The sequence below is a fragment of the Capricornis sumatraensis genome, chromosome 15, assembly GCF_032405125.1.
Source record: "Capricornis sumatraensis isolate serow.1 chromosome 15, serow.2, whole genome shotgun sequence".
Classification (NCBI taxonomy): Eukaryota; Metazoa; Chordata; class Mammalia; order Artiodactyla; family Bovidae; genus Capricornis; species Capricornis sumatraensis.
Genome location: NC_091083.1, coordinates 65,257,734 through 65,285,672, shown reverse-complemented (window position 1 = coordinate 65,285,672; position 27,939 = coordinate 65,257,734). Strand labels below are relative to the sequence as shown.

The 27,939-nt window shown below is 44.6% G+C and overlaps 1 protein-coding gene across 4 annotated transcripts in view; it reads right to left on the bottom strand.

Annotated features, from left to right (window-relative positions):
- The window catches only part of MAPRE1 (microtubule associated protein RP/EB family member 1), a 29,202-nt gene extending 8,420 nt beyond the window's left edge, over nucleotides 1-20,782 (bottom strand). The window contains exons 1-5 of one of the 4 annotated variants that reach the window (XM_068986877.1): nucleotides 20,725-20,782; nucleotides 16,316-16,439; nucleotides 4,891-5,036; nucleotides 3,028-3,235; nucleotides 374-495 (exon numbers count right to left, since the gene is read on the bottom strand). In XM_068986877.1, coding sequence (XP_068842978.1) covers nucleotides 374-495; nucleotides 3,028-3,235; nucleotides 4,891-5,036; nucleotides 16,316-16,436 — 597 coding nt within the window. In that variant the 5' untranslated portion in view covers nucleotides 16,437-16,439; nucleotides 20,725-20,782. Of the gene's footprint in view, nucleotides 1-373; nucleotides 496-3,027; nucleotides 3,236-4,890; nucleotides 5,037-16,315; nucleotides 16,440-20,253; nucleotides 20,351-20,724 lie in introns of those variants that run through there. The other 3 variants (XM_068986878.1, XM_068986880.1, XM_068986879.1) reach the window with 3 other exon arrangements.
- Nucleotides 20,783-27,939: the final 7,157 nt, after the last annotated feature.

The following is a 27,939-nucleotide window of genomic DNA, read 5'->3' as shown; positions in this document are numbered from 1 at the left end:
TATTATTTAGAAAGGAGCTCTCCATTATCTCCTGTTAGAGCCAAAATTCAAGAGACAATCTCTGAATCCCAGGAACCCTGACAGTGTTTCAGAGACTTTCAACAGGGTTCTACCTTATGTGTGCATTTCCAGATACTGCTTTCTAATAGAAACAATTGAGCTTAGAAACAGCTGCCCACCCCCCTCTTCCATCTTCATGTCCACGCTCACAGTCCCCACACAGGTCCCAAAGCCCTGACACATGTCACAAGGACTGCTGTGATACGCAGACAAGGCAGGTCTTCCCACAAGAACACAGACAAAGCGACCCAGTCAGGGCAGCAAGCGCCCCTTCCCCCAAAGGGCTCCTGTTGTGGACACAGGAGATGCCTACCTGCTGCATCAATTCAGCTGCCTCGTCATCTCCATTCCCTACACCAGGATTCTTCCGCACCACACCCGGGCCAGCCTTAGGGGTTGCAGTAGTTCTGTGTGTTGCAATGGGCCTCTGTGGAGCTGAGAGAGGAACAAAGTTGGCTTTTTTTTTTAAGAGAAGAAATTTCAAGACAAAAAGAACCCACCAGACAACAAGAGAAGGTTGTGACCAACTGCTCTCCACAGCTATGCAGTGAAGAGACCCACCGCAGAGAGCCCAGCATGCAAGATTACACCCCATGATCACCCAAAGTGGTTCTGCATCCTGGCAGCACAGAAGTACCAATTTTAGCCATGATCTTTCGGGCTGGCAATAAGTCTTTTGGTGTGGTCTTTTTTCCGCTGGGGTGGACGGGACTATCATCTGAAAGAGGCAAAGTCAACCTGGTACAAACAGATGAACTACCTGAACCCAGCTCCAACTAAATGCACAGACAGGCAGCTTCATGGAGCAAAGGGAAAGAGCTCACAGCCCCAGCTCTGAGGCACCCATGACACCCCATCTGGAAAGCAAGGTGTCTCCCAACTCACACTCCTTGGATTAGGAAGATAAGCGAGCAGGTAGAGACTGCTCTGACCACTAATGGCTTCAAAACCCCTTCCTGTTTGCTTTTAAGAAGGTGTTCAGAGGGTCAGGAGAGAAAAGCAGCACGCTGACTAGGACAGGCAGACTTCTCTCAGTAAGAATGACCAAAGCAAAGACAAGGGAAAAAACAGCAGAGGGGCCAATCTGTTGATAAGTTAAAATAATAAAGAATGATCAGGAATGGGCTACCTCAAGGCAAATTTATCATTCATGACTTTAGTTATTCATTCAGCGAGTATTTTGCCAAGTTTATATACTATGCCAGGCTTAGAAATATCTCATCTTCCTAACACTCCAAACTATTCAACAACCATATGACCTTAAGGCCACCCAGAGTAACAGGCATTTCCGCTGGAGGATCTCTAGCATACGTTTAAACTGAAGACTAAATACTTAATCCAAGTCTCCATATGCCTGTTAGCAGCATCTGAAATATGAAATGCACAGGGTTATCTATGCAATTCCCCATTCTAAGAAGCTGAAGAATCAAAGTAGTCAATATCTGAAGAAATCTGGACCCTCATATACTCTGCTTGGGAAAATAAATGGTTCAGCCACTTTGGAAAACAGTCAGGTAGTTCTGTCAAAAGTTAAAACACAGAGTTAACACATGACCCAAAAATTCTGCTCCAAGAGTATGTACTCTTGGACACACACCCAAGAGAAATGAAAACATATGCCCACACAGAAACTTGCTATGAATGGTCATAGCAGCCCCGTTCATAATAGCTTAAAAATGGAAAGAACTCAAATCACCATCAACTGACAAATAAATAAAATGTGCTACAGCCACACAACTGAGTATTATTTAACCATAAAAAGGAGTCCTGATACATGATACAACATGGATGAACCTTGAAAACATTATGGTAAATGAAAGAAGTCAGACATAAAAGGCCACATATTCTGTAATTTCATTCAGAAATATTCAGAATAGGTAAATCCACAGAGGATCAGCAGTTGCCCAGGAATATCAAGGAGGGAGGAGTTTTGGGGAGAAATGGGAAGTGACTGCTACCGGGAGCACATGAGGTTTCTTTTGGGGGGTAATGATAATGTTCTAAAACTGACTATGGTAAGAGGATAACATTACCTATGTATGTATTCAACTGTACACTTGAATACTTTAAATGCATGAATTGTATGCTAAGTCAATCAAGAGCTCAGTAAAGCTATAAAAATTACAAAGCACTCAACATCCCTCTCTACCTACCAGATAGATCAGCCCCTCTCTCAAGGTACTATACAACTTTAATTAATGTTCTTGCCACCTTCTGGGAAGGAGGAGTTAGCATCTGTAGAACACCCACCGCTCCACAAGGTACACACGTTCTGTGAGTGTATCACTACAAACACATTTGGGAAAACCCACTAGGCCGGGACTTCAAGATATAGTCTCTTATAAACAGCCTCCCCCTGCCTCCTAGATTCTGCTGGCATCACAGAACTTAGCAGCTGAGGTTCTAGGGAGGCCAGGGAAGCCGTGAATAAGCACAGGTAGCTGGTCTGCAGACAGAAGGATAATGCAGAACAAAGAACAGCCCCCAAGGGACCTGGAAAGCTCTTTCAGTTTCTGAGAGTCCAGCTCCAGTTGCAAATTCCAGTTCCAGGGCTCTAAGACGAACTGTACTTGTGTTCCAACTAACTCTCCTTTACGTGAGCTAACCTGAAGGATTTCTATTCCATACAACCAACGAGTGTTGGCAAAACTGCAAACAGTAACTCATTCAGGCTTCAGAACAGCCCTCTGGGGCCAGTACTGCAACTCCCCTCTCACAGAGGAAGAAATAGGGCAGAGGTGAAGCGCTCATAGAGGCTCCAGAGACCTAAGAACAAACGCAGACCTTGAGGTCACAATCTACGCTCCTGCCATGAGGCCAGGATTATGTTACTTCAGATCCTTAAGCCTACCCAAACACTGCTGGGTGACTGCTGAATGAATGAATGAATACCTAGACTACCATTATTTGGAAATGGCATTATTTGTGTGTGTGTTGTGGGGGAGGGGGAGTTGGTTTGTTTTTTACCTGCACTGCTAGAGCTGAGAGGTTTCTTCGGTTTGTTCAGAGCGGGAGCAACAAGGGAGGGGGCCACTGCAGTTTCTTGACCTTGTCTGGCAGCTACAGGGTCATACTCTTTTCCATCATAGTTTGCATCAAAAAACTTCTTGAACCACTGAACGAATTCAAAATTGTCCTGAAACTTTCCTTTTACTAATTTGTCCACAGGAATTATCTGCAGAAAAATATACGATTCTTTAGTTCAAAGCAAGAGGTTTCTGGAAAGCATCAAAGGTGTTCACATTCATCAAAATCAGTATAAAGCTCTGCTAAAAGGAGACAAAGAGGCAAGAACTAAACGTTCAGTAAGTCCCTGGAAGGTTGTAGAGCAAGTTTCATTGAATTTACCTTCCACAGAGAACTTAACAACAGCCAATCCCCACAGTTCAAGTCCATCAAAAGAAATCAGAAATGCAAAAGAACCAAGTTTCATATAGAAGTCACACACACACATCCAAACACATTTTAAGATATGTCACTTCACTGTAAAAAGTAAACCTCCCATGGAACTTGCATGGCCACAGAGCCTGACACAAGGTACCAAGTCCAGAGCACAAAACAAGCATTCACGATGAACTGTGTTAAAAAAAAAATTATCTTAAAAATAGGTCAAGGTACAGAATCAATCCTGGGATAGACTTCTACAAAATGGCATGTTTTTCAAGTAATTACAATCCTATTAAAACATACTTTAAAGGACCCGCTAAGATTTTTATTGTGTAAGAAAACTATGCTATCAGGTATTACTTTAAATGGTCAGAGCTTAACTATCTTTTAACTCCTCAAGGATTCCAGTTACAATCTGAACTATCCACCCCTCTGAGTAAGCAAACTTTTAAAAATTTCTTGGTATGAAACATCGACAAATAAAGTTAAATCTGGAACTGACTTCAAATAATCCAGGACTATGGGGGTAGAGATATATATGAAATAAGACCATCCCTGAGTTGATAATCACTGAGGTATATGGGGGATCCCTGCACTATTCTACTCTTATATACTCTAGGAATCTGCCTTATTCAAAAAAATTAATTCCATAAAAAGAAAAACTACTGTGTATAATAAGATAAACCTAGTTTAAACCATGCCTGACAACTAAATGATATCCTTATAATACAAATGCACAGTTTATATATTGCAGGGACAAAATGAAATTAAGACTGATTTCAAAGTAAATAAAAAATCAGATACAGAAGCAAGATAATTAGGGGGTGATTACAAGCTTTACTGAAAAATGTTCCCCCCCCAAAAAAATGGCTTAAAGGATAAGCCCTTTTGATGGGGGGGAAAACTGCTTAATTGTGCAATAACGTATTATCTGCTAAAACAGAGGTATTTTTTCCAAAGAAGCCTGGTGGACTCTGTTTCTTATAGCTTCATGTAACCTTGAGGGCAAGAGGGAACTTTCCAGCACCCTACTAGCTATAAAAATATTGTAGTTTATACTCTGGTTTTATACTTCACTGAAAAAGTCAAGCAGATCTAGAATCTTCTCTATTAGAACTGCTTATTCTGTCATATGCTATGCTTTACAGAAGTAAATTCAGAGATTTAAAGAATTAGATCTCAGACTAATATATTACACAGTTTAAAAAAATGGGTATAGATTTACAGACTGATTTTCCAACTTCACGGTGAAGAAAGACGACCACATGGGAACGAGGGATAGGACAACAGAGGGACACATTGCTCCCGAAAAACCGTTAACTCGAGAAAAGATAACTATACAAACTGGGAAAAGAGAAACAAAACATCCCAAAGTCATGGGCCAGCCTTGGTAATTATGACGAGTTAAAAAATACCCTAAATGAAAGAATAAAGCTTACTTACTTTGTCAACACCCATTCTCTTAAAACCTGCTTGTAGTATTTTGAAGTTCTGGATGTATTCATGTTCTAGCTTAGCTTGGAATTTCACTTTCTTCAAGGCAATGGAGCCAGGGAACAACATGTCCATAAACTGACAATAGGCAGCCCCTGAATGAGTAAAAGAAGAAGAAAATACACACTGGAACATTAAATGCACTAGCTACTAAAGAAGCAGGGTAAAAAGTTAGCAACTCGCTTAACCCATGTACAATTTGAAAAGTTGTGAAAGTGTACCTACAAAATCCCAAAGCGTCATTTCCACTTGACTTTGAAATCAGGAACTGAACTGTGGTTCTACTTAAGTTCCACAACATACTTGCAACCTAAATCCCATGATGAAGAGCACAGGAATGGTCCTATGAAATTTTAAGACTATTCTTTGTAAGAAACAGGAATGACAATAAAATGACAACTGAACGAAAAATGAATGCCAGCAGGAGGAGGAGTTCCCCAATATGGCAAAGATCCATCCTCTGATCAAAGATACATCCTCTGACTCAGGTTAAAAACATGTTTTTTCTAAGATGTCTGCCTCCCTGGGCTTTTTACATCTCTAAATAAACTTAATTAACCTATCAGTTTATAAACAAAGTTGAATAGAAGGAATCTTTGAGTTTTTCCATTTAAATTTTTTCCATTTTAAAGGCCACTATAACAAATTACTGCATATATTTCATCCCATTTGCTCCCCAATTTCATTCCTTCCTTCACTTGTTCATTTTTATCCATCACTGCCCCCAAAAGGGTTTTCTTGGCACTTAACATTTCGGAATGCAATTTCTCTAATGCCTACTAAAATGCACTCTCCTAATACAGGGCAGGCTTCACGTACACTTACTGTCTTTTCAGGAAAAGGAGACAAGAAATCCAGCGATTATGCAATAGGTATTCTGCAGAATGAGGCAGCCTTAATAAGCATATTCAACTTATTTTACATCAGGCCAAACTGGCTTCCTGGCAGATCTGGCATAAAGAGTGCCATTATCATTATTTTTGGAAAGATGCAAAGAGAGCTGGGGAAGGCACTGGCACCCCACTCCAGTACTCTTGCCTAGAAAATCCCATGGACGGAGGAGCCTGGTACGCTGCTGTCCATGGGGTCGCTAAGAGTTGGACACGACTGAGCGACTTCACTTTGACTTGTCACTTTCATGCACTGAAGAAGAAAATGGCAACCCACTCCAGTGTTCTTGCCTAGAGAATCCCAGGGACGGGGGAGCCTGGTGGGCTTCCATCTATGGGGGACGCACAGAGTCGGACATGACTGAAGCGACTTAGCAGCAGCAGTAGCAGCAGCAAAGAGAGCAGAAGCACTTCAGTGATCAGAGCGACATTCTTAGTAGAAAGGAGCACTAGAAAGTGAAAGCCTGATTCATGAGGTGGCTTGATTTATTTACTCATCCAACAAAAATATACTATGGGAATTCTATGTATCAGGCAGTGAATTAGCAATATTTATGCTTTTTAAAACAGAGGCAGTAATAGCTTCCCAAATTTCATAAGACAACGACCCAGTCTCTTTAACAAGTTAATAGCACAAAGAGTGATGATTGCTGTATTTTAAGGGAGATTTAAAAGTCAACTTTTTGTTGACTGCAATAATTTACCAACTGCAATATATAGATCTAGTTTGGATCCTGATACATACACATCAACTTAAAGCACACATATACACAGGAGATAATCTATGAAGCATCTATACCTACAGCGCTGCTTCACATAGGAAAGATATTTTTTCTGAACCAGCAAAATAAAGTACATTTACTAAATACACAGTTTTCTCAAGCCATTCATGAGACTTTCCATTCAAAACCCCTTAAAAGCATCAGTCATCTGCTCCTCTAAAAAAAACCTGCCTGAAGAACTTTCAGTTTTTATTTTAGAGCTAGAAGAATCCTTAGAGCCGTTATAAATTTAAAACTGAGGACCAAAAACTGTGGCTCAAGACCACAGAGGCCAGAGACCAAGCTCAGAGCCAGACCACAGGCATTCTGACTCCCTGTCCACTGCTCCTTCCTATGTCATTATACACTTTCTTAGAACACCCTACCCCAGACTAAAGCATTTCCTGGCTCAGGGAAAGAAAGAGGTATATACCATGCTGCTACACTCTAGTTGGCTGAAAGAGAGATAACGTATGAAGAAAAACACGAGGACTCCAATAAAAATAGACAAATCAATTGGACAATTCACACATACAAAAATGTAAACACCTAATAAACACACGGGGATCCAACCTAAGGGATCTCAGGGAATAATTTCTTTTTTTTTTTCTTTTAATACAGCAAGGGGAATTCCCTGGCAGTCCAGTAGCTAGGACTCACAGTGTAGCCAAGAAAAAGGAAAAAAAGTAAACTTCCAAGAAACAGGGAAAAAAGTAAATTTAATAAGTAATACACATTAAAAATATACCTAGCAAAGATTTACACATGAAAATTGTATAACTTCATTCAGGAGAGGAAAAAATGCAAGCAACCTGTATGTTCCACTAGGAGCAATCAGCTACATAAATCCGTACACTGCCTAAGAGAATATTATGGAAGCAATCAAAGCACATTTTTTGGTGGGGGCTGGGGGAAGAGCTCAAGATTTAATGTTAAAGAAAATGTAAGATACAAAAATGTATCTATAACATGTCTTCATATATGTAAAAACATGTACAGAAAAAAGCTGGGAGAAAGCACAATGTATTAAACCACACAAGGTTCCTGTTTTGGAGATCAAATATGACTGAACAGTGGCCATCTCCGGGAGGTGGTACAGAATATATTATTTTTTAAAATACTATTACATACAATGAAAATTACTTTTATAATAAGCACACAAAAAAAGAAGATAAATGCTGAAAAGGAAGAAGTCCATCAGGTGGTTTTTTTACAAAAGGGCTCAAAACTCCTGGCCTGTAGATGTCTCAACTGGGTACAGAAGAGGTTCAAAGGGGCTTTCCTTCCAGTCTCAGCCTTAGTAACAAAGTCTGGCAACACAAGTTGCACAAGAGGACTTCTCTTAGATGACCGCTGTCCCAGGGCTTTGGGGCAGGAGAGCAGGTTCACGTAACCAACCTGTGGCTGGAAGATGCAGACAGCCACAGGTGGGACCAGGTGTGTCCTGACATCAACCACCAGGTCTCCGCTGGCTACCACAGCCCCGTCCCACGGAGATCTGTGCTACAAGCAGAGAACCCACAGGGCACCATGCAGCCCCTGCGCCCAAGCCTGCACTCTCTCAAGTGCACAGGCTCTCAAGCATTTCAGGCCAAGGCCCCTTGGAGAATTAGATGGAAGCTGAAGTCAACAACCTACACAGGCCAGGACTTCCCTGGTGGTCCAGTGGTTGGCAAGTCCATCTGCCAATGTAGGGGACCAGGGTTTGATCCCTGGTCCAGGAAGATTCCACATGCAGAGAGGTGCCACAACTACCGAAGCCTGTGAGCCCTAGAGCCCATGCTCTGCAACAAGAGAAGCCACCGCAATGACAAGCCTGTGCATGGCAACTAGAGACAGTCCCCCTCTCGCTTCAACCAGACAAAGCCGACGAGCAGCAGTGAAGACCCAGCACAGTCAAAAATTTATTAATTTTTAAAAAAATGATTCATGTTGATGTATGGCAAAAACCATCATAATACTGTAATTATCCTCCAATTAAAATAAATTAATTTTTTTTAAATGAGTTTAGGTCTGAGAGTATGACCAAAAGCATCACCAAAACTAAGAATGAGGGGGAAAACAGATTAAAAAAAAAATGAATTCTACGTACGACAGATGCCCTCCTATCAGAAAACTCCACATTAAGAACTCTCAAAGTTTTACACACAGGAAACACACTCCATTAAATGCAAAAATGTTCAGGCTTTGAGAGTAGGTGACGCTTAAGTCATTTTAAAGGATGAATACAATTTGGAAATAGTCCCTGTCCAGGCATCAAAAATAAATAAATAATCGAAACAATCTGGAAATAGAAGGCTGTGAGGCGTCATTAATGCAGACATTAAAAGTCGGTCTGAAGACATCTTAACATGAGAAAAACTACCCTACTTTAATTTTAAAAGAAAGAAAACTGTACAACATTGTTTGCTTGTATTTGATACTTACTACAACACTCTGCGTTCAAGCTGGTTTTAGAAAAGGCAGAGGAACCAGAGATCAAATTGCCAACATCCGCTGGATCATCGAAAAAGCAAGAGAGTTCCAGAAAAACATCTATTTCTGCTTTATTGACTATGCCAAAGCCTTTGATTGTGTGGATCACAATAAACTGTGGAAAATTCTGAGAGATAGGAATACCAGACCACCTGACCTGCCTCTTGAGAAACCTATATGCAGGTCAGGAAGCAACAGTTAGAACTGGACATGGAACAACAGACTGGTTCCAAATAGGAAAAGGAGTACGTCAAGGCTGTATATTGTCACCCTGCTTATTTAACTTCTATGCAGAGTACATCATGAGAAACACTGGGCTGGAAGAAACACAAGCTGGAATCAAAATTGCCAGGAGAAATATCAATAACCTCAGATATGCAGATGACACTACCCTTATGGCAGAAAGTGAAGAGGAACTGAAAAGCCTCTTGATGAAAGTGAAAGTGGAGAGTGAAAAAGTTGGCTTAAAGCTCAACATTCAGAAAACAAAGATCATGGCATCTGGTCCCATCACTTCATGGGAAATAGATGGGGAAACAGTGGAAACAGTGGCTGACTTCAAAATCACTGCAGATGGTGACTGCAGCCATGAAATTAAAAGACGCTTACTCCTTGGAAAGAAAGTTATGACCAACCTAGACAGCATATCTAGGTTGTCTCTAAAAAGCAGAGACATTACTTTGCCAACAAAGGTCCATCTAGTCAAGGCTATGGTTTTTCCAGTAGTCATATATGGATGTGAGAGTTGGACTGTGAAGAAAGCTGACCGCTGAAGAATTGATGTTTTTGAACTGCGGTGTTGGAGAAGACTCTTGAGAGTCCCTTGGACTGCAAGGAGATCCAACCAGTCCATTCTGAAGGAGATCAGTCCTGGGTGTTCTTTGGAACGAATGATGCCAAAGCTGAAACTCCAGTACTTTGGTCACCTCATGTGAAGACTTGACTCATTGGAAAAGACTCTGATGCTGGGAGGGATTGGGGGCAGGAGGAGAAGGGGACGACAGAGAATGAGATGGCTGGATGGCACCACCGACTCGATGGATGCGAGTCTGAGTGAACGCCGGGAGTTGGTGATGGACAGGGAGGCCTGGTGTGCTGCAACTCATGGGGTCGAAAGAGTTGGACACAACTGAGCGACTGAACCGAACAACAGTCTATAACAGCAACAGACTGGAAATAAATGAAATGTCCATTAATAGGGGACTGATTCAAAGAAATTACGGTGCTAGAGAGCCATAAGAAAGGAAAGTGACACCCACTGCACGGGTAATGAATGCTCCCCAGAATGTCCAACGCGCTCAAACACGCCACCGCTTGCGTAAAATAGGGGAAGAGAAGAACATACACACAGACTACGGACAGATGGACGTTTCTGCTCCTACACTCTCTCTCTGGAGGCCACCCAGCTGACAACACTGGTTACTTCTGCTCTTACTTTTCACAGGAAGGCTTTTCACTGTTTATCTTTTTGTTTCTTTTGAATTCTAAACCATTTTGAGACTTAGTTATTCAAAACGTATGTCAATTATGTTTTAAAATTATTGAAAATACTGAAAATACAGCTAAAATGAGTAACCTTGGACAAGTCAGTTAACTTCTCTTAGTTTCTCTAACATGGGGATGATAGACCTTACCTTCCAGGTTATACAGGTGAAGTACTTTGGAAAGTGCCTGACCTATGGTAAGAGCTCAATAAATAAAACCTTAAAGGGAAAAATACAATTAAAAGATAAGAGATTGTCACTTGTCACAGTACAACAGATCACAGTTTTATTCCTAATGTTTCTATGTTGCTGTTCAGTGCTAAGTCGTGTCCGACTCTATGCAACCCCATGGACTGCAGCACACGAGGCTTCCCTGCCCTTCACAGTCATCCAGAGTTTGCTCAAATTCATGTCCTTTGAGTCAGTGACACTATCTAAACATCTCATCCTCTGCCACCCGCTTCTTCTTTTTTGCCTTCAATCTTTCCCAGCATCAGGGTCTTGTCCAATTAGTCAGCTCTTCATATCACGTGGCCAAAGTACCGGAGCTTTAGCTTCAGCATCAGTCCTACCAATGAGTATCCAAGGTTGATTTCCTTTAGGATTGACTGGTTTGATCTCTTTGCACTTCAACAGATTCTCAAGAGTCTTCTTCAGCACATTTCCCAAAACATCAATTCTTCGGCATTCAGTGTTCTTTCAGCCCAACACTCACATCCGTACATAACTACTGGGAAAACCAAAGCTTTGACTCTATGAATCTTTATCGGCAAAGTGATATCTCTGCTCTTTAATATGCTATATAGGTTTGTTGTAGCCTTCCTTCCAAGGAGCTAACATCTTTTATTCTCGTGGCTACAGTCACTGTCCTCAGTGATTTTGGAGCCCAAGAAAATAAAATCTGTCACTGCTTCCAATTTCTCCCCTTCTAGTTGCCATGAAGTAATGGGTCAGGATGCAAATTTTAATGTTGTGCTTTAAGCTAGCTTTCTTTTTTAATACATTTCTATAAAGAAGACCTAATTACTTATACTCAGAAGAAAATAAGTTTGTCTTCTGCTTCAATTAACACAAAGAGGTATTTGAAGAATTAATTAAGCAAAAAAATTTAAAGAGACACTTCCATGAGCAGAGGAGTGACTCAATAAAAATGGTCTCTTCAAAAGGCCGTAGACAACCATGAGACAAGCAGAGAGGCGTGTAGGGCCCAGTGTGGAGGCCACTGTGGCAGCAGCCTGCAAACTGAGAAAAGGCTACAGCCAAAAGACCCTGCAGAAGACCCAGAGGACTCTGTGAGTTAGCCTTAAAAGATGCTTCTCAGGCCTGAGACACTGGAAGAATGGTGCAATTAAGGTCCAAAATGGAAAAGGGAGTCAACTTGAGGAGAAAACAAAGTGGGAGAGGCCTGGTCAGGGGCATGGTCTCCCTCCCAGAATGGCTCCAGAATAAGACTGACAAGCTGTTTTATATAAACTAAAGGGCCACCAGGGCCCCACAATAAGCTAAGAAAAAAGGAAATCTAGCATTTGCCTGGGAGCATCTGAACACCTCTCCCATTCGGCGGAGCACAGGAACTGTGAAGCTGGCTGGCCTGGACAGGAGAAGGCAAGGAAGGGAGCTCTGAGGACATTCACACTCAGAGCACCACGCTGGGCCCTTGGAAAAGTGCAGAGGGGCCTGATCAGGGACTGGAACCGAAGGGGGAGAGGAACGGAATGGAAAGCAATCAGCATTCTTCACCTCCTCTCCCCACTCTAGCTTTCTTTTGGCCTTGCCACCAGGCTTGTGAGATCTTAGTTCCCCAACCAGGGACTAAACCCAGGCCACAGCAGTGAAAGCCCCAAATCCTAACCACTAGTCTACCAGAGAAATCTTTTTTTTTTTTTCCTTTCCTGCATCCCCCTTTTGACACAAGCGATCCCTCATTGCAATCACTCTCTGTGACCAGGGTCTTTTTTCTTGATAACTATCTTTCCAAAATACTTGATGACTAATTCTCCAAAACAGAGAGACTACGACAGAACATACTGGACCTTGAAACAACCAGCCAACCCTATCACTGAAGTCCTCCGCACCTTATCTCACTACAAGAGCCCAGCAGAGGTTCCTTTCACCGTTGGACGCAGGGAGCACACAATGCTGATAAAACTCAGCCACTTCACAGGCAGCCAGCACATGAACAGTGTAGAACCTCAGGGCTTTGCCCTCTTGAGCGGAAAACCTATTCCTACCTCTCAAAGCTTGTGCATGGTCAGAGAATTCTAGTGTGCATGCCTCTCTGCTGAAGGAAGGTAAGATCAAGAGGGACCAGGCACCAGTGATAAAGGGCCCTGAGATTCTCCTCAGGCCTCAGTAAACACAAGGATCTTAGAAGCCTCGCTTTCTCTCTGATTCCAATCCCCTGGAAGCAAACCTTATTCAGGGACAAAGTGTCTACAGTTCATCCTGTTTAGAAGCTGAGACCCCATTTCCTGAACACCAACATGAAACACAATGCAACCTCTACATACTCAGAAAAGCCCCACACCACTTTCAAGGGGGGAACAAGCTGTGAACAGAAGTTTGTTTACAAATCACAGAAAGTATTCTGAATGTTCCACTGGGAAAAAGCACTTCATAATAAGAAAAATGACAGGCAGCAGGCAAAATTCAAACTCTTCACAGATTCTTAATGAAACAATATCGCTATAATTGATAATATATTTTAATTTGTTCAACTCTCTTCCAAATGCTTCTTTTCTAAAGACAAGAGCGTGGATGAACTTCCCTGGTGGTCCGGTGGTTAAGAATCTACCTGCCAATGCAGGGGACACGGGTTCAATCCCTGCTCCGGGAAGATCCCACATGCCAAGGGCAACAAAGCCCATGTGCCACAACTACTGAGGCCATGATCTGCAACAAGAGAAACCATGGCAATGAGAAGCCTGTGCATCCCAACCAGAGTAGCCCCCACTCACTGCAACTAGAGAAAGCCCACAGGCAGCAATGAAGACCCAGTGCAGTCAAAGAAATAAAATAAAAAGATACAGCATGTACACAGCAGAAAGAGTACAGGCTATGTGGCCAGAAAGATGTGGATGCAAAATCAGACTCCATAATGCATAAGGTGTGCCCCATGCAGGCTCCTCTATAAAACAACAATGTGTCCTATCCCTTGAGAGACCTAAGCTCACATCCAGGGGCTGACACAGAATCAGTATCTGAGAGCTATTTTTACAGGTAAGTCTCACAACAGCCCAACAGGTGAACCAGATCTTAAGGGCTTCCCTGGCGGCTCAGACAGTAAAGCGTCTGCCTGCAATGCAGGAGACCCAGGTTCGATCCCTGGGTCGGGAAGATCCTCTGGAGAAGGAAATGGCAACCCACTCCAGTATTCCTGCCTGGAGAATTCCGTGGATTGAGGAGCCTGGTAGGCTACAGTCCACGGGGTCGCAAAGAGTCGGACACGACTGAGCGACTTTGCTTCGCTTCACTTATCCCAGTTTACAGATGAAGAACCAGAACATCAGGGTCCCATCCAAAGTCACACAGCTCAGAGCAGACTGCGGTCTCTTCGTGCCCAGTCCTGACTACTGACGACAGCTCCCTGACTGAAGGAGAGAAACCTGGAGCCAGATCAGCACACGTACAGCTTACCTACACATGAAAAGAGATCGCATCTTTTAATTAAGTGAAATGCATCTTGAAGTGTATTTATAGAAAGAGACAAATTTCAGGGAGAAACTGCTGGTGAAAAAGCTGGCTCCAATCAAAATTAAGATGACCTCATTCCCCTCATTAGTCATTAATCACGGGGCAAACAAGTGCTTTAAAAGCCTCCAACAAAAGGGGATGTGATAGTGAAATGAAACCAGCAGAAAAGCAGCACAGATCTAACAGCACCTACGACTAACAGCGCAACTGAAGTTTAGTAGGCGTGACTCTCGGGCACCCCCGTCTCACTGTACAACTTCACAACGAGCCTCTCTGACCATCTATAAAACTGGATTAAATCTCACAGGGGAAGGAACAAGACCAGCAAGTGAAACTAAGACCGAGACTCAGCTACAAAATGAGGAAGTACGGAAGCTGAATTCACTTAGAAAATTTTCATATAAATGAAAGCAGTAATTTTAAGGAGATCTGAATGGCACTAGTTGGTAAAAGAAAAGTCTGAAGAACAAGTATGGTACAGAGGCTGAAGGACACGGGCTCCTGATTTCAAATATGGTTCAAGCCTCAACTCTATTCTTGGTTAAACAACCCTATACTTATTATTCAATTGCTCTAAGCCCATTTTCTCATCTGTAAAAAAAAAAGGTTAATAAACATTCCCAACTCACAGTTCAGTTCAGTTGCTCAGTTGTGTCCAACTCTGCAACCCATGGAGTTCAGCACACCAGGCCTCCCTGTCTATCAGCAACTCCCGGAGTTTACTCAAACTCACATCCATTGAGGCGGTGATGCCATCCAACCATCTCATCCTCTTGTCGCCCCCTTCTCCTTCTGCCTTCAATCTTTCCTAGCATCAGGGTCTTTTCAAATGAGTCAGCTGTTCGCATCAGGTGGCCAAAGTACTGGAGTTTCAGCTTCAACATCAGTCCTTCCAATGAATATTCATGACCGATTTCCTTTAGAATGGACTGGTTGGATCTCCTTGCAGTCCAAGGGACTCTCAAGAGTCTTCTTCAACACCACAGTTCAAAACCATCAATTCTTCAGTGCTCAGCTTTCTTTACAGATCAACTCTCACATCCATACATGACTGCTGGAAAAACCATAGCCTTGACCAGACGGACCTTTGTTGGCAAAGTAACGTCTCTGCTTTTTAATATGCTGTCTAGGTTGGTCATAACTTTCCTTCCAAGGAGTAAGCGTCTTTTAATTTCATGGCTGCAATCACCATCTGCAGTGATTTTGGAGCCCAAAAAAATAAAGTCTGTCACTGTTTCCCCATCTATTTCCCACGAAGTGATGGGACCGGATGCCATGATCTTCGTTTTCTCAATGTTGAGCTTTAAGCCAACTTTTTCACTCTCCTCTTTCACTTTCATCAAGAGGCCACCTCACAGAGGTACAGTGATAAAAAGATATTTGAAAGCACTTACATAACCCTGGCACACAAGTGTTCAATTAAATAACTGTTGTTACGATTACTTGGAGAAGCTGAAGGTTCTAATTCTCTACCCCAAGATCAAGATAAGAATTCAAGTAGCAACAGGATATACAGCTCATCCTTCTACTGTCATATTCTTGACCCCACCTCCTATCTGGGGTAAATCCAATTTTGATAACCCTAACACATAATGTATGTTCTTTTTTTAAATCAGCATTTGTCTGTCATATTCTTAATAAACAAGTAGTTCAATAAAGTTGTGGCTGAAATGGCAAACCGGCCTGACTTTGGTCTTGAGTTTTGTGGGAGTAAGAAACGCCACTGATAAACTAATACAGAACTAGAACAATTACAATTATTGTCCTCAAATAAGTCACTTCAAATCTGGATGCAAAGACTGCCGATGGAGCAGCTGAGGCTAAGTAAGCTGCAGGCCTCAGAATGGAGCCGCTACAGTAGGAGACGGTGGACATACAGGCCAGAAGAGAGCAGGCTTCTTTCAAGCACAGTCCCACTCACAAGTGGAATGAAGGCAAGGCTGAAACAAACAGAACAGCCCTAATACAGAACTCGAACCTGTGGCTTTTGCAATCAGACATGGCCAACCTGTGCATCCCTGAAGGACCCGCAGGCTTTCCTGGGGAAAGGGGTCTACTGAACTTCTCTTACCTGAGCACAACTGTTCGATCTTTGTCAGATTCAACTGCAGAGACTCATTGATCCAGGCCAGCATGTCATGTCGACTGAGGTTATCACTGGTGACTGACGTTGAGTACACGTTCACTGCCATCTTCTACAGCATGTGAGAAAAGAGAAGGGATCACATTATTGGGCAGTAAGAAAGCGCAAGCATTTCCTGGAGTCACCAGAGCAGAGGTATGGGGACACTCAACTTGGAAGCCTCACCCCCATTCTTCCCCAAGATGCCAAATCAAAGACCTAGGATTCCAGCCATGAGCCTAGATTTCCAGGAGTAAACATAACCTGAAATGAATGGCTCAACACCAGCCAGCCTAAAATTCAGGCCCCATTTTAATGTGATTGGTATAAAAATGTGCTTCAGTTCAGTTCAGTTCAGTCGCGTCCGACTCTTTGCGACCTCATGAATCACAGCACGACAGGCCTCCCTGTCCATCACCAACCCCCGGAGTTCACTCAGACTCGCGAAAACGTCAATTCATTTATCCATTAATGTATCAAAATGTTTACACCAGTTTTCTTCAGATGGTGGGCTTTTTATTAATTTCTCTTTATAGTTTCCACTACAAAGTTCTCCAAATTTTCTTAAAGACTATATCCACTTTTACAATCAAAAAAGTAACCTTTTCTATAAGCTAAGTACTACAGAGGTGGTGGCAAATGACCTCACAGAGAAGAGTCCTTAGTAAAATTCTCTGCTGAACCTACTGAGGACAGGAGGCCATGTGCAGGCCTACTAAGCACCAGGAGCTTAGCAGACACTTGGCTAAGCTAAGTGAGAAGCTTAAGCAGAGTGGCTACAGCCCTGTGAGCAGGAGGGTGAGGAGGAACAGAAGTGGGAAAAGTGAAGCACCCAGATCCTGTTAGGACTCTGGAGGCATGATGAGGAGTTCAGATGTTATCCCTTAATCGTTCAAGAATCCCTTCCTGGGATTTAAATGAGCGAGAATCACATTCTTACTTAAGTTTGAAAAAGGTCACCGACTGCTGGTGAACAGATAATGGGAAGAAAAGATTCACTATGAGATAAGGGCAGGTGGAGCCAGACCTAAATGAGATTCCTGGGCAATTACCATGAAGACTCAGGACTACACAACAGCAGTCCCCAACCTTTTGGACACCAGGGACTGGTTTTGTGAAGACAGTCTTTCCATGGACAGACTGGGGAAAGGGGGGAGGGGGCAGGCAGGATGGTTTTCGAATGATTCAAAGTGCATTACATTATTGCGCACTTTATTTCTAGTATTATTATATCAGCTCCACCTCAGAACATCAGGCATTAAATCCTGGAGGTTGGGGACTCCTGCTAGAAAATAGTAAATTTCACCATGACCAACACTTGTAATTTTCCTCATTTCATGTGACATCAATATGATCAATGCGGGAAGAAAAACTCAGGACAATTTGGAACCACCATGGGACTCTGAGCACTTCATTCCTCCACCAAGGGACTAGCTAGTCTTCCCTTGCATCTCCAGCACACCTCACAAGTCAAACAGCTACAGAATGTGAGGGCCGGAAATGATGGAGATCTACCACACAACCTCCTCTTTATCTGACGTCTCAGGCTTGTGCCCTCACACCCCACATTCCCCTCCCCCGAGGACTTGGCACAACACATTACACAGTGGGCTCAGGAAAGGCTACTTGTTTTCATGCTGGCAGGACAGTGTCAAGCAGAGAAAAATGTGTCTCAGAAAGCAAATTATCAACTCTCTTACCTAAACTCAGATGACAAAACCATATTATACAAGAAGTCAACACAATTTAGTTCCTGACTCCACTGGGAAATTAATCCCTATGTTCCCACAGCACTTCATTCAAACCTCTACAACTGTCATTATCTCTTCATTTCTGAATCATTCCCAGATGGGATCTGAACCAGTAGGAAATTTGCTCTATGCAAAGAACTGAGTATTTGAAACCTGGGTTTGAACATGAGGCTCTCACTCAGTTGTATGAACTTGGACAAGTTGCTTAACTTCAATACACCTCATTTATCTTATGAGTGAATGCCCCCTATTTGAGGTGAGGTTTAAATGAGGTAAGGCACAAAAAATGGTTTGGCATTAAACAAACAAGTCCAGGAGAGAGACCTTGTCTCATTTATTCTATCTCCAGTGCCAAAAACAGCACCTGAGACCTGTCACTACCATCTCTCACCTCCATCCACTGCAACAGACATCAAACTAGTCTCTGTCTCAAACTGTTTTTATACAACAGCCAAGGAGAATTTTCTGAATCAAAAATCAGACCAAGTGACTCCTGTGTTTAAAATCCCTAAAGGAAGAAATGAAATGCAGACTGTGTGGTATCAAAGAGAAACACATGCAAACAAAAACCACCCCAGTCCCCGGGTGCGCACCCGTAATCTATTTTGGCAACATTCATACATCCATCCATCAGGTACTGTGTGTATCATGCTGCCGTAAAATGTAAGCAGCTGGTAAAGCCACGTGTGTCTCCTGACCACACCTCAGCTCAGAAAACCTTAATGGCCTTTCCTCATCATAAATTTAAAACTCTTTCATTAGCAGCACATTAATACCTGGCCCCATGTGCTCCGCAAACTCTGCAGCCACTAAATACATGGGACTAGGCACCCTGTGGATGTGCAATAAACATCCACTGACTCAACTATTTAATTTGCTCTTCCAAGCAGTCAAAAGAGACCAGCTCTCAGAGCCTCAGCTACAGCTAGCGACAGCTCACTCTCTTCCTCCATAAGGATTCCTCTGCTTGACCTCAATGGAAGAAAGACCCCATGATCACCACACAAACCTCACCCCTCCTTGATCAACATTTAAACTTCCTTGAAAAAGCCTCCCCTTACCTCTCCATATATAGCCTCTCCTAAAGGCTCCCAAACCCACTCCAATTTAAGGCTGGCTGATGAGCACTTATCACTTTCAAGGCACCATACTGAGCACTATGGAATGGGCGGGGGGGAACCCCCCCAAAAAAGGCAATGTGGCCCTAGGTAAATACCTCACCTTTCTGGATCACAAACAGCTCATCTGCTCATCCAGAGGAGGCAGTGAGGATTAACTGACTCTAAGTGAAAAACACAGCATGTCCTAAGCTTCCCTATGTGTCAGAAATCACTATACATTTCTTAACCACAGAAACTGTATACATATATACACCATCATAAAGGGCACACTGGAAACACACTGTCTAGATCTGGACTTCAGGGAAGCAGCGTAATACAGAGATTAAGGGCCTGGACTCAAAGAGTCACAGACTTGGGCTCAGCCACTTGCTGGACACCATAAAGCAAATAACCTCTCAGTCTCGGTCCCCTAATTTGTAAAATGAAGATAAAATCTGTTAAGAGACAAGTGCAATATGACATAAAACCACACAACACCTGGCACACAGCAAGTACCCAATTAGCAAAGAGCTGCTATTATCACTACTCTTACAGATACCCCATCAGAGAGGCGGATGGCAGGCCTGGTGCATCTTCCTTCAATGGACTTCAGGAGTTTCAATCCCAAAATGGAGTAGAGGCCCAGCTCTGCCCTGCAGCACCCCAGGTCAGCTGTGAAACCAGGGACTGAAAAAGCACTGTTCATATAACCCTATTACACTGTCTCGCCAGTGATCATATGGAATTCTTTTCCATGTATTAATTTCCTCATTTCCATGTACTTTTTCATTTTCGGTCTCCCCACCACAATGTAGACTACTAGAAAGCAGGCCTTCGCCCTCCTGCTCCAGGGTGTATAGCCAGTGCTTAATACAGTGCCTAGCGCTCAGTGGACGCTCAACTGAAGAAGAGGAAGAAGTCCAGGGAGTTGGCTTGCTTTTCCCCATACTCGGGGACAAGACCTTTCTACGTGTAGTATTATCTTTCTCCCGCGTTTTACAGAAGAGGAAACTGAGGCCCAGAGAGGTTAAAGCACCTGCCCAAGGTCGCACAGCAGGGAATTCAATACAGGTTGCACTCCAAAACCTGGACTCTTGAATCATCAGGCGGCGCCGTCTCCTACAGTGGAGGGGGGATGATCCTCAGAACTTCCAGCAGGCCCACTCCAACCCCACACACGCCCCCTACCCGGCCCAACCACCCCGGAACCTCCTGCCTCCTGTCCTGGTTCCACGCCTAGGCCGCGGCCCATAAGCCCCCACGCCGCCAAGGGGCAGCCCCCCACTTCCGGCCCGACGCCCCGCCCCCGTCCCCGGCGAGCGAAGAGCGCGCGCCCCCCAGCCCGCGCGCGCCGGGTCACGGCCCCGCCCTTCCCCCACCCGGCCCGAACCGCACCGCCGTGGGGAGCGGCCCGAGCACTGCCCGCGAGGCCCGCTGGCGCTCGGCTCGGCTCGAGGCCCGCCCAGCCGCCCCCCAGCCACCGCCCCGTGCCCGCTAGCCGGCTCACCGGCTCTCGGTCCGACCGCGTCCGCTGCCCGTACCCGGCTCCGGTTCCGTCTTCGTCTCGTTCAAACCGCCTGACCCCGCCCGCCCGCCCGCGCGATGACCTCACACGCACCCCCCACCCTTACGCGCCGACGTAAAGGCTCGTCATCGTCCGCCGGCTCCTTTTATAGAGAAGGATGAAGCCGCGCGCTGGGGGCGGAGCCCGAAGCTTGATGGACGGCTGGAGTACCCTAGGGGCGGGGCGCCGGCTGCCGGGGCAATGCAACTGCGCGAGGTCTGCCGCAACCAATGAGATCCCACCTCAGGCAGATGTGACCCCGCCTAGAAGGCGGGATGCAGTTACAAATTCTCCACCCCCAGTAGCCAAAAAATTGGTTTTACAATGAATTTCTACAAAAAATGGATTATTAGATAAAAAAAAATCGATAGGCGCTTTGAGGAAGGACTTAAAAGTCACATTAGAGACATATTCTCCGACTTTTCTTTCTAGAATGACCCTGTAATCTCATCATCCGTTTTTTTCTCAGTATAGTCATCTTGTTTAATTGTTTATGCCTTTATTGTCTGCTTTTCCATAAATTCCACGGAAACAAGAATCTTATCAATCCTGTTCCCACGGTGTCCAAGAGCCTGATATTTAGAGTCTTAGAGACTTGTTCAAAGAATGAGTTAGACCCACTTTACAGAAGAGAAAACTGAGGGTCAGAGAGATCAGTTGCCCTGTATCACAAAGATTGATCCAAGTTTTGAGCTGGTTTTCTTGTCAAAATATCACTGATTTATGTGTTCAGCAAATATTTTTTTTTCCCTGACTGACCGAGGATGAGATGCCTGGATGGCATCACTGACTCATGGACGTGAGTCTGAGTGAACTCCGAGAGATGGTGATGGACAGGGAGGCCTGGCGTGCTGCGATTCATGGGGTCGCAAAGAGTCGGACACAACTGAGAGACTGAACTGAACTGAACTGAGGGATTTGGCAGTGACCAAGAAACAGACATAGCCTCTGAGCTCTTAAAGTTTCCAATCTGTCAGGGAAGGCAAAGCACATAACTGATTATACATCACTGTTTAATTACCAGGGCTTCCCTACTGGCTCAGCAGTAAAGAACCAGCCTGCAATGTAGGAGACATAAGAGACACTGGTTGGATCCCTAGGTTGGGAAGATCCCCTGGAGGAGGAAATGGCAATCTACCCCTGTATTCTTGCCTGGAAAATGCCATGGACAGAGGAGCCTGGCAGGCTACGGTCCAAAGGGTCACAAAGAGTCAGACACCACTAAGCACAATAATCATGTTTAATTACAAACCAGACCTAGTTAGACAGGAAGGGGCTGTGGCAGGAGAGATGGCACCTGCATTGCAAGTAGGGGCCTAGAGGCCTCTTCTGGGCTGGGTCTCACCCAAGTAGTTGCTGAAGCAGGGGAAGATGTTCAGGGAAGAATGGGTTAGGGAGCTGGGACAGGAGCTCTTTATCAACTGGTCTGGAGGCATTTCAATATTTTAACCACCAGTACTGCTGGATTGTCTTGCTGTTGAGTAGCCCTCCAAGAGTATACAGCAGGAGAAAACCTGACCTCACCTAAACAGTGTGGGAAGGCTTCCTAGAGATGATACTTGCCCTAAAATATAGGATGTTAACCCAGCGAGAGTTAAGGTAGAAAGACAGACAAAAGGATGCAGCAAAGAACCCTGTAACAGATGATTATAGTAACAGTAGTAATAGCAGCACTATATGGACAGTTGAATACAGATAGTCATAAGTGATTTGGGCATATGTGTTAATTACCCCCAACTTCAAAAGCAGAGACATTACTTTGCCGACTAAGGTCCGTCTAGTCAAGGCTATGGTTTTTCCAGTGGTCATGTATGGATGTGAGCATTGGACTGTGAAGAAGGCTGAGTGCCGAAGAATTGATGCTTTTGAACTGTGGTGTTGGAGAAGACTCTTGAGAGTCCCTTGGACTGCAAGGAGATCCAACCAATCCAGTCTGAAGGAGATCAGCCCTGGGATTTCTTTGGAAGGAATGATACTAAAGCTGAAACTCCAGTACTTTGGCCACCTCATGCGAAGAATTGACTCGTTGGAAAAGACCCTGATGCTGGGAGGGATTGGGGGCAGGAGGAGAAGGGGACGACAGAGGATGAGACGGCTGGATGGCATCACTGACTCAGTGGATGTGAGTCTGAGCTCTGGGAGTTGGTGATGGACAGGGAGGCCTGGCGTGCTGCGATTCATAGGGTCGCAAAGAGTCGGATACGACTGAGAAACTGAACTGAACTGAACTGTACACAAGGATGTTAAGTTTCCAACGCTTTCAGTAAATTTTGTAAGTAGCAAAGCCACCAGGTTTGGGTTCAAATCCTGACTCTGCTAGGAGTTAGAATCAAATGAGTTGTATGTAATGTTCTTAGACCACTCCCAGCATATAGTACGTGCTCAATCAATGTTAATGGTTTCAGAGTCCCTTTCAGTTGATGTCAGTATTCAATTTCTGTTAACTGATATGCTGTCAGCAGTACCTGAAAGCCATTTGGGGTTGGGGAGGAATGGGTGAGGGAAATGAAAGTCAAGTCAAGAAGGGCCTCAGGTGTCGGACTAGCATTTGAACCTGGTTCTGGAGACACAGGACATCACAGGTCTCTGAGCTAGAGCCTCAGAAAAAAAACTCATCTGCCCTCCCAGGCAACAGTACCCCAAAGAGATAAGAAAGGGCCACGTGACCTACTTAGGCTCCACCCTCCTCTCTGAGAAGGCGGTTAAGCCAAGGTTGTCCGAGTCACATTAAGGTCTAACTGTGAAAGACCAGAGGGCAAAAAGAAAAAAGAACTTCCATCCAGCAGGACAAAGTTGGGAGATTTTATTATGTGCTTTTAAGTGACTTTTAATATATGCAGTAATCTCTAAACTGTAAGTCTCCTCCCCGAAAACAAAATAAAGAACTATGACTTCAAACCTGAGTTTTCCAAATGTATGACAAGCTTATTAAACTAAAAACTGGTGTTAGGAGGGCTCACCTGCCTTGAGCACCTCACAAGCTCATGGAAGAGATGGGTACAAAAATAAGAAATAATACAGAGTACTTTGTGCTGAGATATTCTTCTATCAATCCACAGGGAAGGACAGCTCAGATTAGAGAATGTCTCTTAGTGCTGCCTAGAATGGGGGCAAAGAAGTCTTCCTGGAAGAGGTGAGAACTGAAGGACCAGGCAAAGGGGAGAAGGCTGTTCTGGGGAGAGAACAACATGCGCAAAGACTCAGTAAGCAGCCACCAAATCCAGTAATAAAGTTAAACAGAAAGAAGAAAGGATAGAAGGCAGAAAGGAGAGAAGGAAGGTAAGTTGAAAAAAAGTAAGAGAAGAAGCAAGAAAGGTCAATTGTGTCATAGGCTGCAAAGGGCAGCAGGTAATTTCAGAATCCAGACACACACACATACACAGATGCAAGGGAGATCAATGGATTCACAAAACAGATTTCAATTCACAACTTCTTTGCAGTGGCTGTGTGGCCTTGGGTACTCACTTCTGAGTCTCACTTCTTTTACCTGGGATCACGGTAACCACTGCCTCACTTCAGGGTTGCTGGGAGGACTCTAAACAGTAAACAATAAAGCAGCTGTTGTGTACTCAGCACTCACTACCCACAAGCGCTCTGCATGTGCTTCACACACTGAATTACTTGATCCACACACCAGCCTTACGAAGTTATTATGCTTGTCTTACAGCTGCATAACCGGAGGCTCAAAGTGGCTATGGAGCACATTCAAGGTCACAAGCTAGGAGGAGGTGAAGCAAGGAGAGGCATCCAGTCTGGCTGCAGGAAGCAATTAAGGACCAACCAAGCACAAGCCTGGAACAGAAAATCACTCAAGAGCCAGTTGACTGAGGTAGGGTGGGGGACCCCCTCTGTCCAGTGCTGATCCCCCACCAAATAACCATGGAACTATTCCGAGGTCAGTCAAGCACCCCCAGGGAAGATCCCTTTCACAGATCTCTCGGGTGCCAGACTCCAAAGCCACCCACACTTACTCTCCCTAACAAGGAGCAAGGGGACCCCAGCATGTTGCGGGTGGGGTGATGGACACAATTTCAGCACCAAATACTGCTGTTGCTCAGCTCTTTTGCAACACCTAGATGAAAATTACCTGTCCTTTTTTAAGATTTAGTAATACATCAATATTGGATGTTACCATCACTATAAGGGTTTTAGTATCACAATGCCATTCAGTACATGTGAGGGCTTACTGTGTGCCAGGCACCAGGCAAAACAACTTACTCAGGTTACAGCCTTTAACATTCACAGCAGCCCTAGGAAGCAGGTAGAATTTATGATCCTCACCTTTTAGAGATGAAAAGTTCCAAGGTGATACATGTGAGCCCCCAGATACAGCCCCAGGCAACCAGATGATATTTTCAGAAAAGGTCTACTTGTGGTACAAACCCCAACTACTTCCCCAAGATCAGAATGTCCATCATATTCTCCACTTGGCCCCAGTCCTAGGATCCAAACCTGGCCCCGATCTTGAGAAAATGGAGAACTGCCCCCACAGACCCTCCAAGGTCTCCCCTGAAGGCTGCCCCCAAGCAGGCCACAACACCCAAGGGCCCCTCACCTGGACAGCCAGTCCATCTCCTCTCTTGGGGTTTCGAGGCCGAGGCTGTTTATTTCGCTTCATCCTGTCCTGGCACTTGGTGCAGCACTGTGTACAAGAAGGCTTAATAAGGCAGCCAAGGCCCGTGGGGCCTGAACACCTGAGCAGAGCACCAGCAGGATTGGCTTGCTAATTGCCAATGTCTCACCATGGTGACTTGCACCCAGGCTGTTCTATTCTAGCCTAGTGGTGCCTAAACAGTTTCTCGTGCTCCACTCCAACTCTGGGCCAGACTATTTCTGAGCTTGCTTTTGAGTTATTAAGGCCCATCACTCCAATAGTGGGCTTCCCAGGTGGCTCAGTGGTAAAGGAGCTGCCTGCCACCACAGGAGACACAGGTTCACTCCCTGGGTTGGGAAGATCCCCTGGAGAAGGAAATGGAAACCCACTCCTGTATTCTTGCCTGGAAAACCACATGGACAGAGTTGCCAGGTGGGTGACAATAAGAGGGTTGCAAAAGAGTCAGACACAACTCAGCAGCAAACTTAATCTTGGAGAGTCGTGCCAACTGAGATATTCAACTGATGCACAAGGGCATCCCTCTTTCCTCTAAAGGAACCTGCTGCTGCTAAGTCACTTCAATCGTGCCCAACTCTGTGGACCCCATAGACAGCACCCCACCAGGCTCCCCACTCCCTGGGATTCTCTAGGCAAGAACACTGGAGTGGGTTGCTATTTCCTTCTCCAATGCATTAAAGTGAAAAGTGAAAGTGAAGTCGCTCAGTCGTGTCCAACTCTCAGCAACCCCATGGACTGCAGCCTAAGAGGCTCCTCTGTCCATGGGATTTGCCAGGCAAGAATACTGGAGTGGGTTGCCATTGCCTTCTCCCTAAAGGAACCATATGACCAATATTAACCTCTGGAAAGCTACTAGAATCTTCATCAGGACTGTTTCATTGACCAAAGGCTAGAGGTAGTGACACAATTATGACACGATGGACTCTGGGCTTCGGGACACGAGGCTGGGTGGACCCAGGTGACTTATGAAAGGAGTTGCAACGTTAAGCTTACCAAGGGCAAGAAACACAGTCCACCCAAAGAACTGGGGGGCCACAGGCAGCTGTTAAAAATTGATCCTGGGTCATTCCCAATGAGTCTCCCCTCACTGGAGCCAACTCCCTCACTGACCACGGCTCAGTTACAACTTAGGAGCAGTGGAACAAAGTGCAGAAGCCTACCAAGGGACAAGGAACCGGACGGTCAGCCCTGGGATTTTTGACTCCTCTCAACCAGCTAGCCAATAGCTGTGAGAAATAACCTGGACATGACTGTTCCAGACATCAAGGCTTTCAATGAACTTGCTATTTATTTGGGGAAACAAGGTTTAGAAATCCATTTACTATCCCAGATTGGTCCTTGGATGGGCATTGAGTAATTCTCAGGCTCCACTTTAGAGTTACTGCATCAGAAGCCCTAGCGGTAGGGCTTGTTCTCCACTGAACAAGCCTTACAGGGGATGCTGATACATTGGAGTTTGGGGACCATGGTACTAGACTTGGGGATCACCTGTGGTACTTAAGAGGGCTTCCCAGGTGGCTCAGAATCCACCTTCAATGCAGAAGACATTCCCCTGGTTTGGGAAGATCCCCTGGAGAAGGAAATGGCAACCACTCCAGTATTTTTGCCTGGAGGATCCCATGACAGAGAAGCCTGGTGGACTATAGTCCATAGGGTGGCAAATGAGTTGGACACAACTGAACCAACTTAGCATGCATGCCCAGCTCAGCTCGCATGCACATGAAACTTCTGCACTGGACTCAAAGGTGGGTTATTTCAACCATCCACCTTTCTACTTTCCCTCACATGCCCCACCCATTTGATCTGCAAAAGAACAAAAGGGACACCGGATTGTTAGAGAAATACTGATTTTAATTCAACATAAAGTAAACTCTAGGCATCTGTCATCTTTCAGCCTAAAAATTAGCAAAACTGTTGAAACAAGGCACAATTTTTCCCCATATTTGTTACGTGGCTCCAGTTACAAAAAAAAAAATATGAAAATGTTTAAACAAAAATAGAAGTCTGAGATTAAAAAAAAAAAGTGTATAAAAAAACCTCCCACAAAACCTGTCAACATTGTTCCTTATTCTACAAAATAGCACCAGTAAGAGTAAAAGGTGTTAAAAACCATTACGACAGCATTTCTGAAATGCAGCTTGTCTGACCTCCCACTCCCCCCACAAAAAAAAGATTTATCATGGAATAAAAAAGGACTTTAAAATCTCAGGAGGGAGGGAGGGTTGAGCTTTTATTGCAGTTTTCCCCCTGCAGTCTCTTAGAGAAGGGGAAAGTGCGAGGACTGTGCTTCTGCCCCTGGCTGAGAAGATGGGGTGTCATCCTAGGGACCTGTGCCTGCAGAGTAGCCTGGAGGCGTGCGGGGTGGGGTGGGGTTGGGGGAGGGTCTTATGTAAGCTTCTTCCTCCTCTCCTCTCACAGTAAGAAGCCATACCTGTCTATACCAATATATGGCAGCTTATAACCCAGCCCACCCCTTCCTGAGTTTCCAGAGGGTTCTATTGCAGTCACTGGGAGGGATTTAGCTAAGGGTAGCCCTGCCCTTGGAT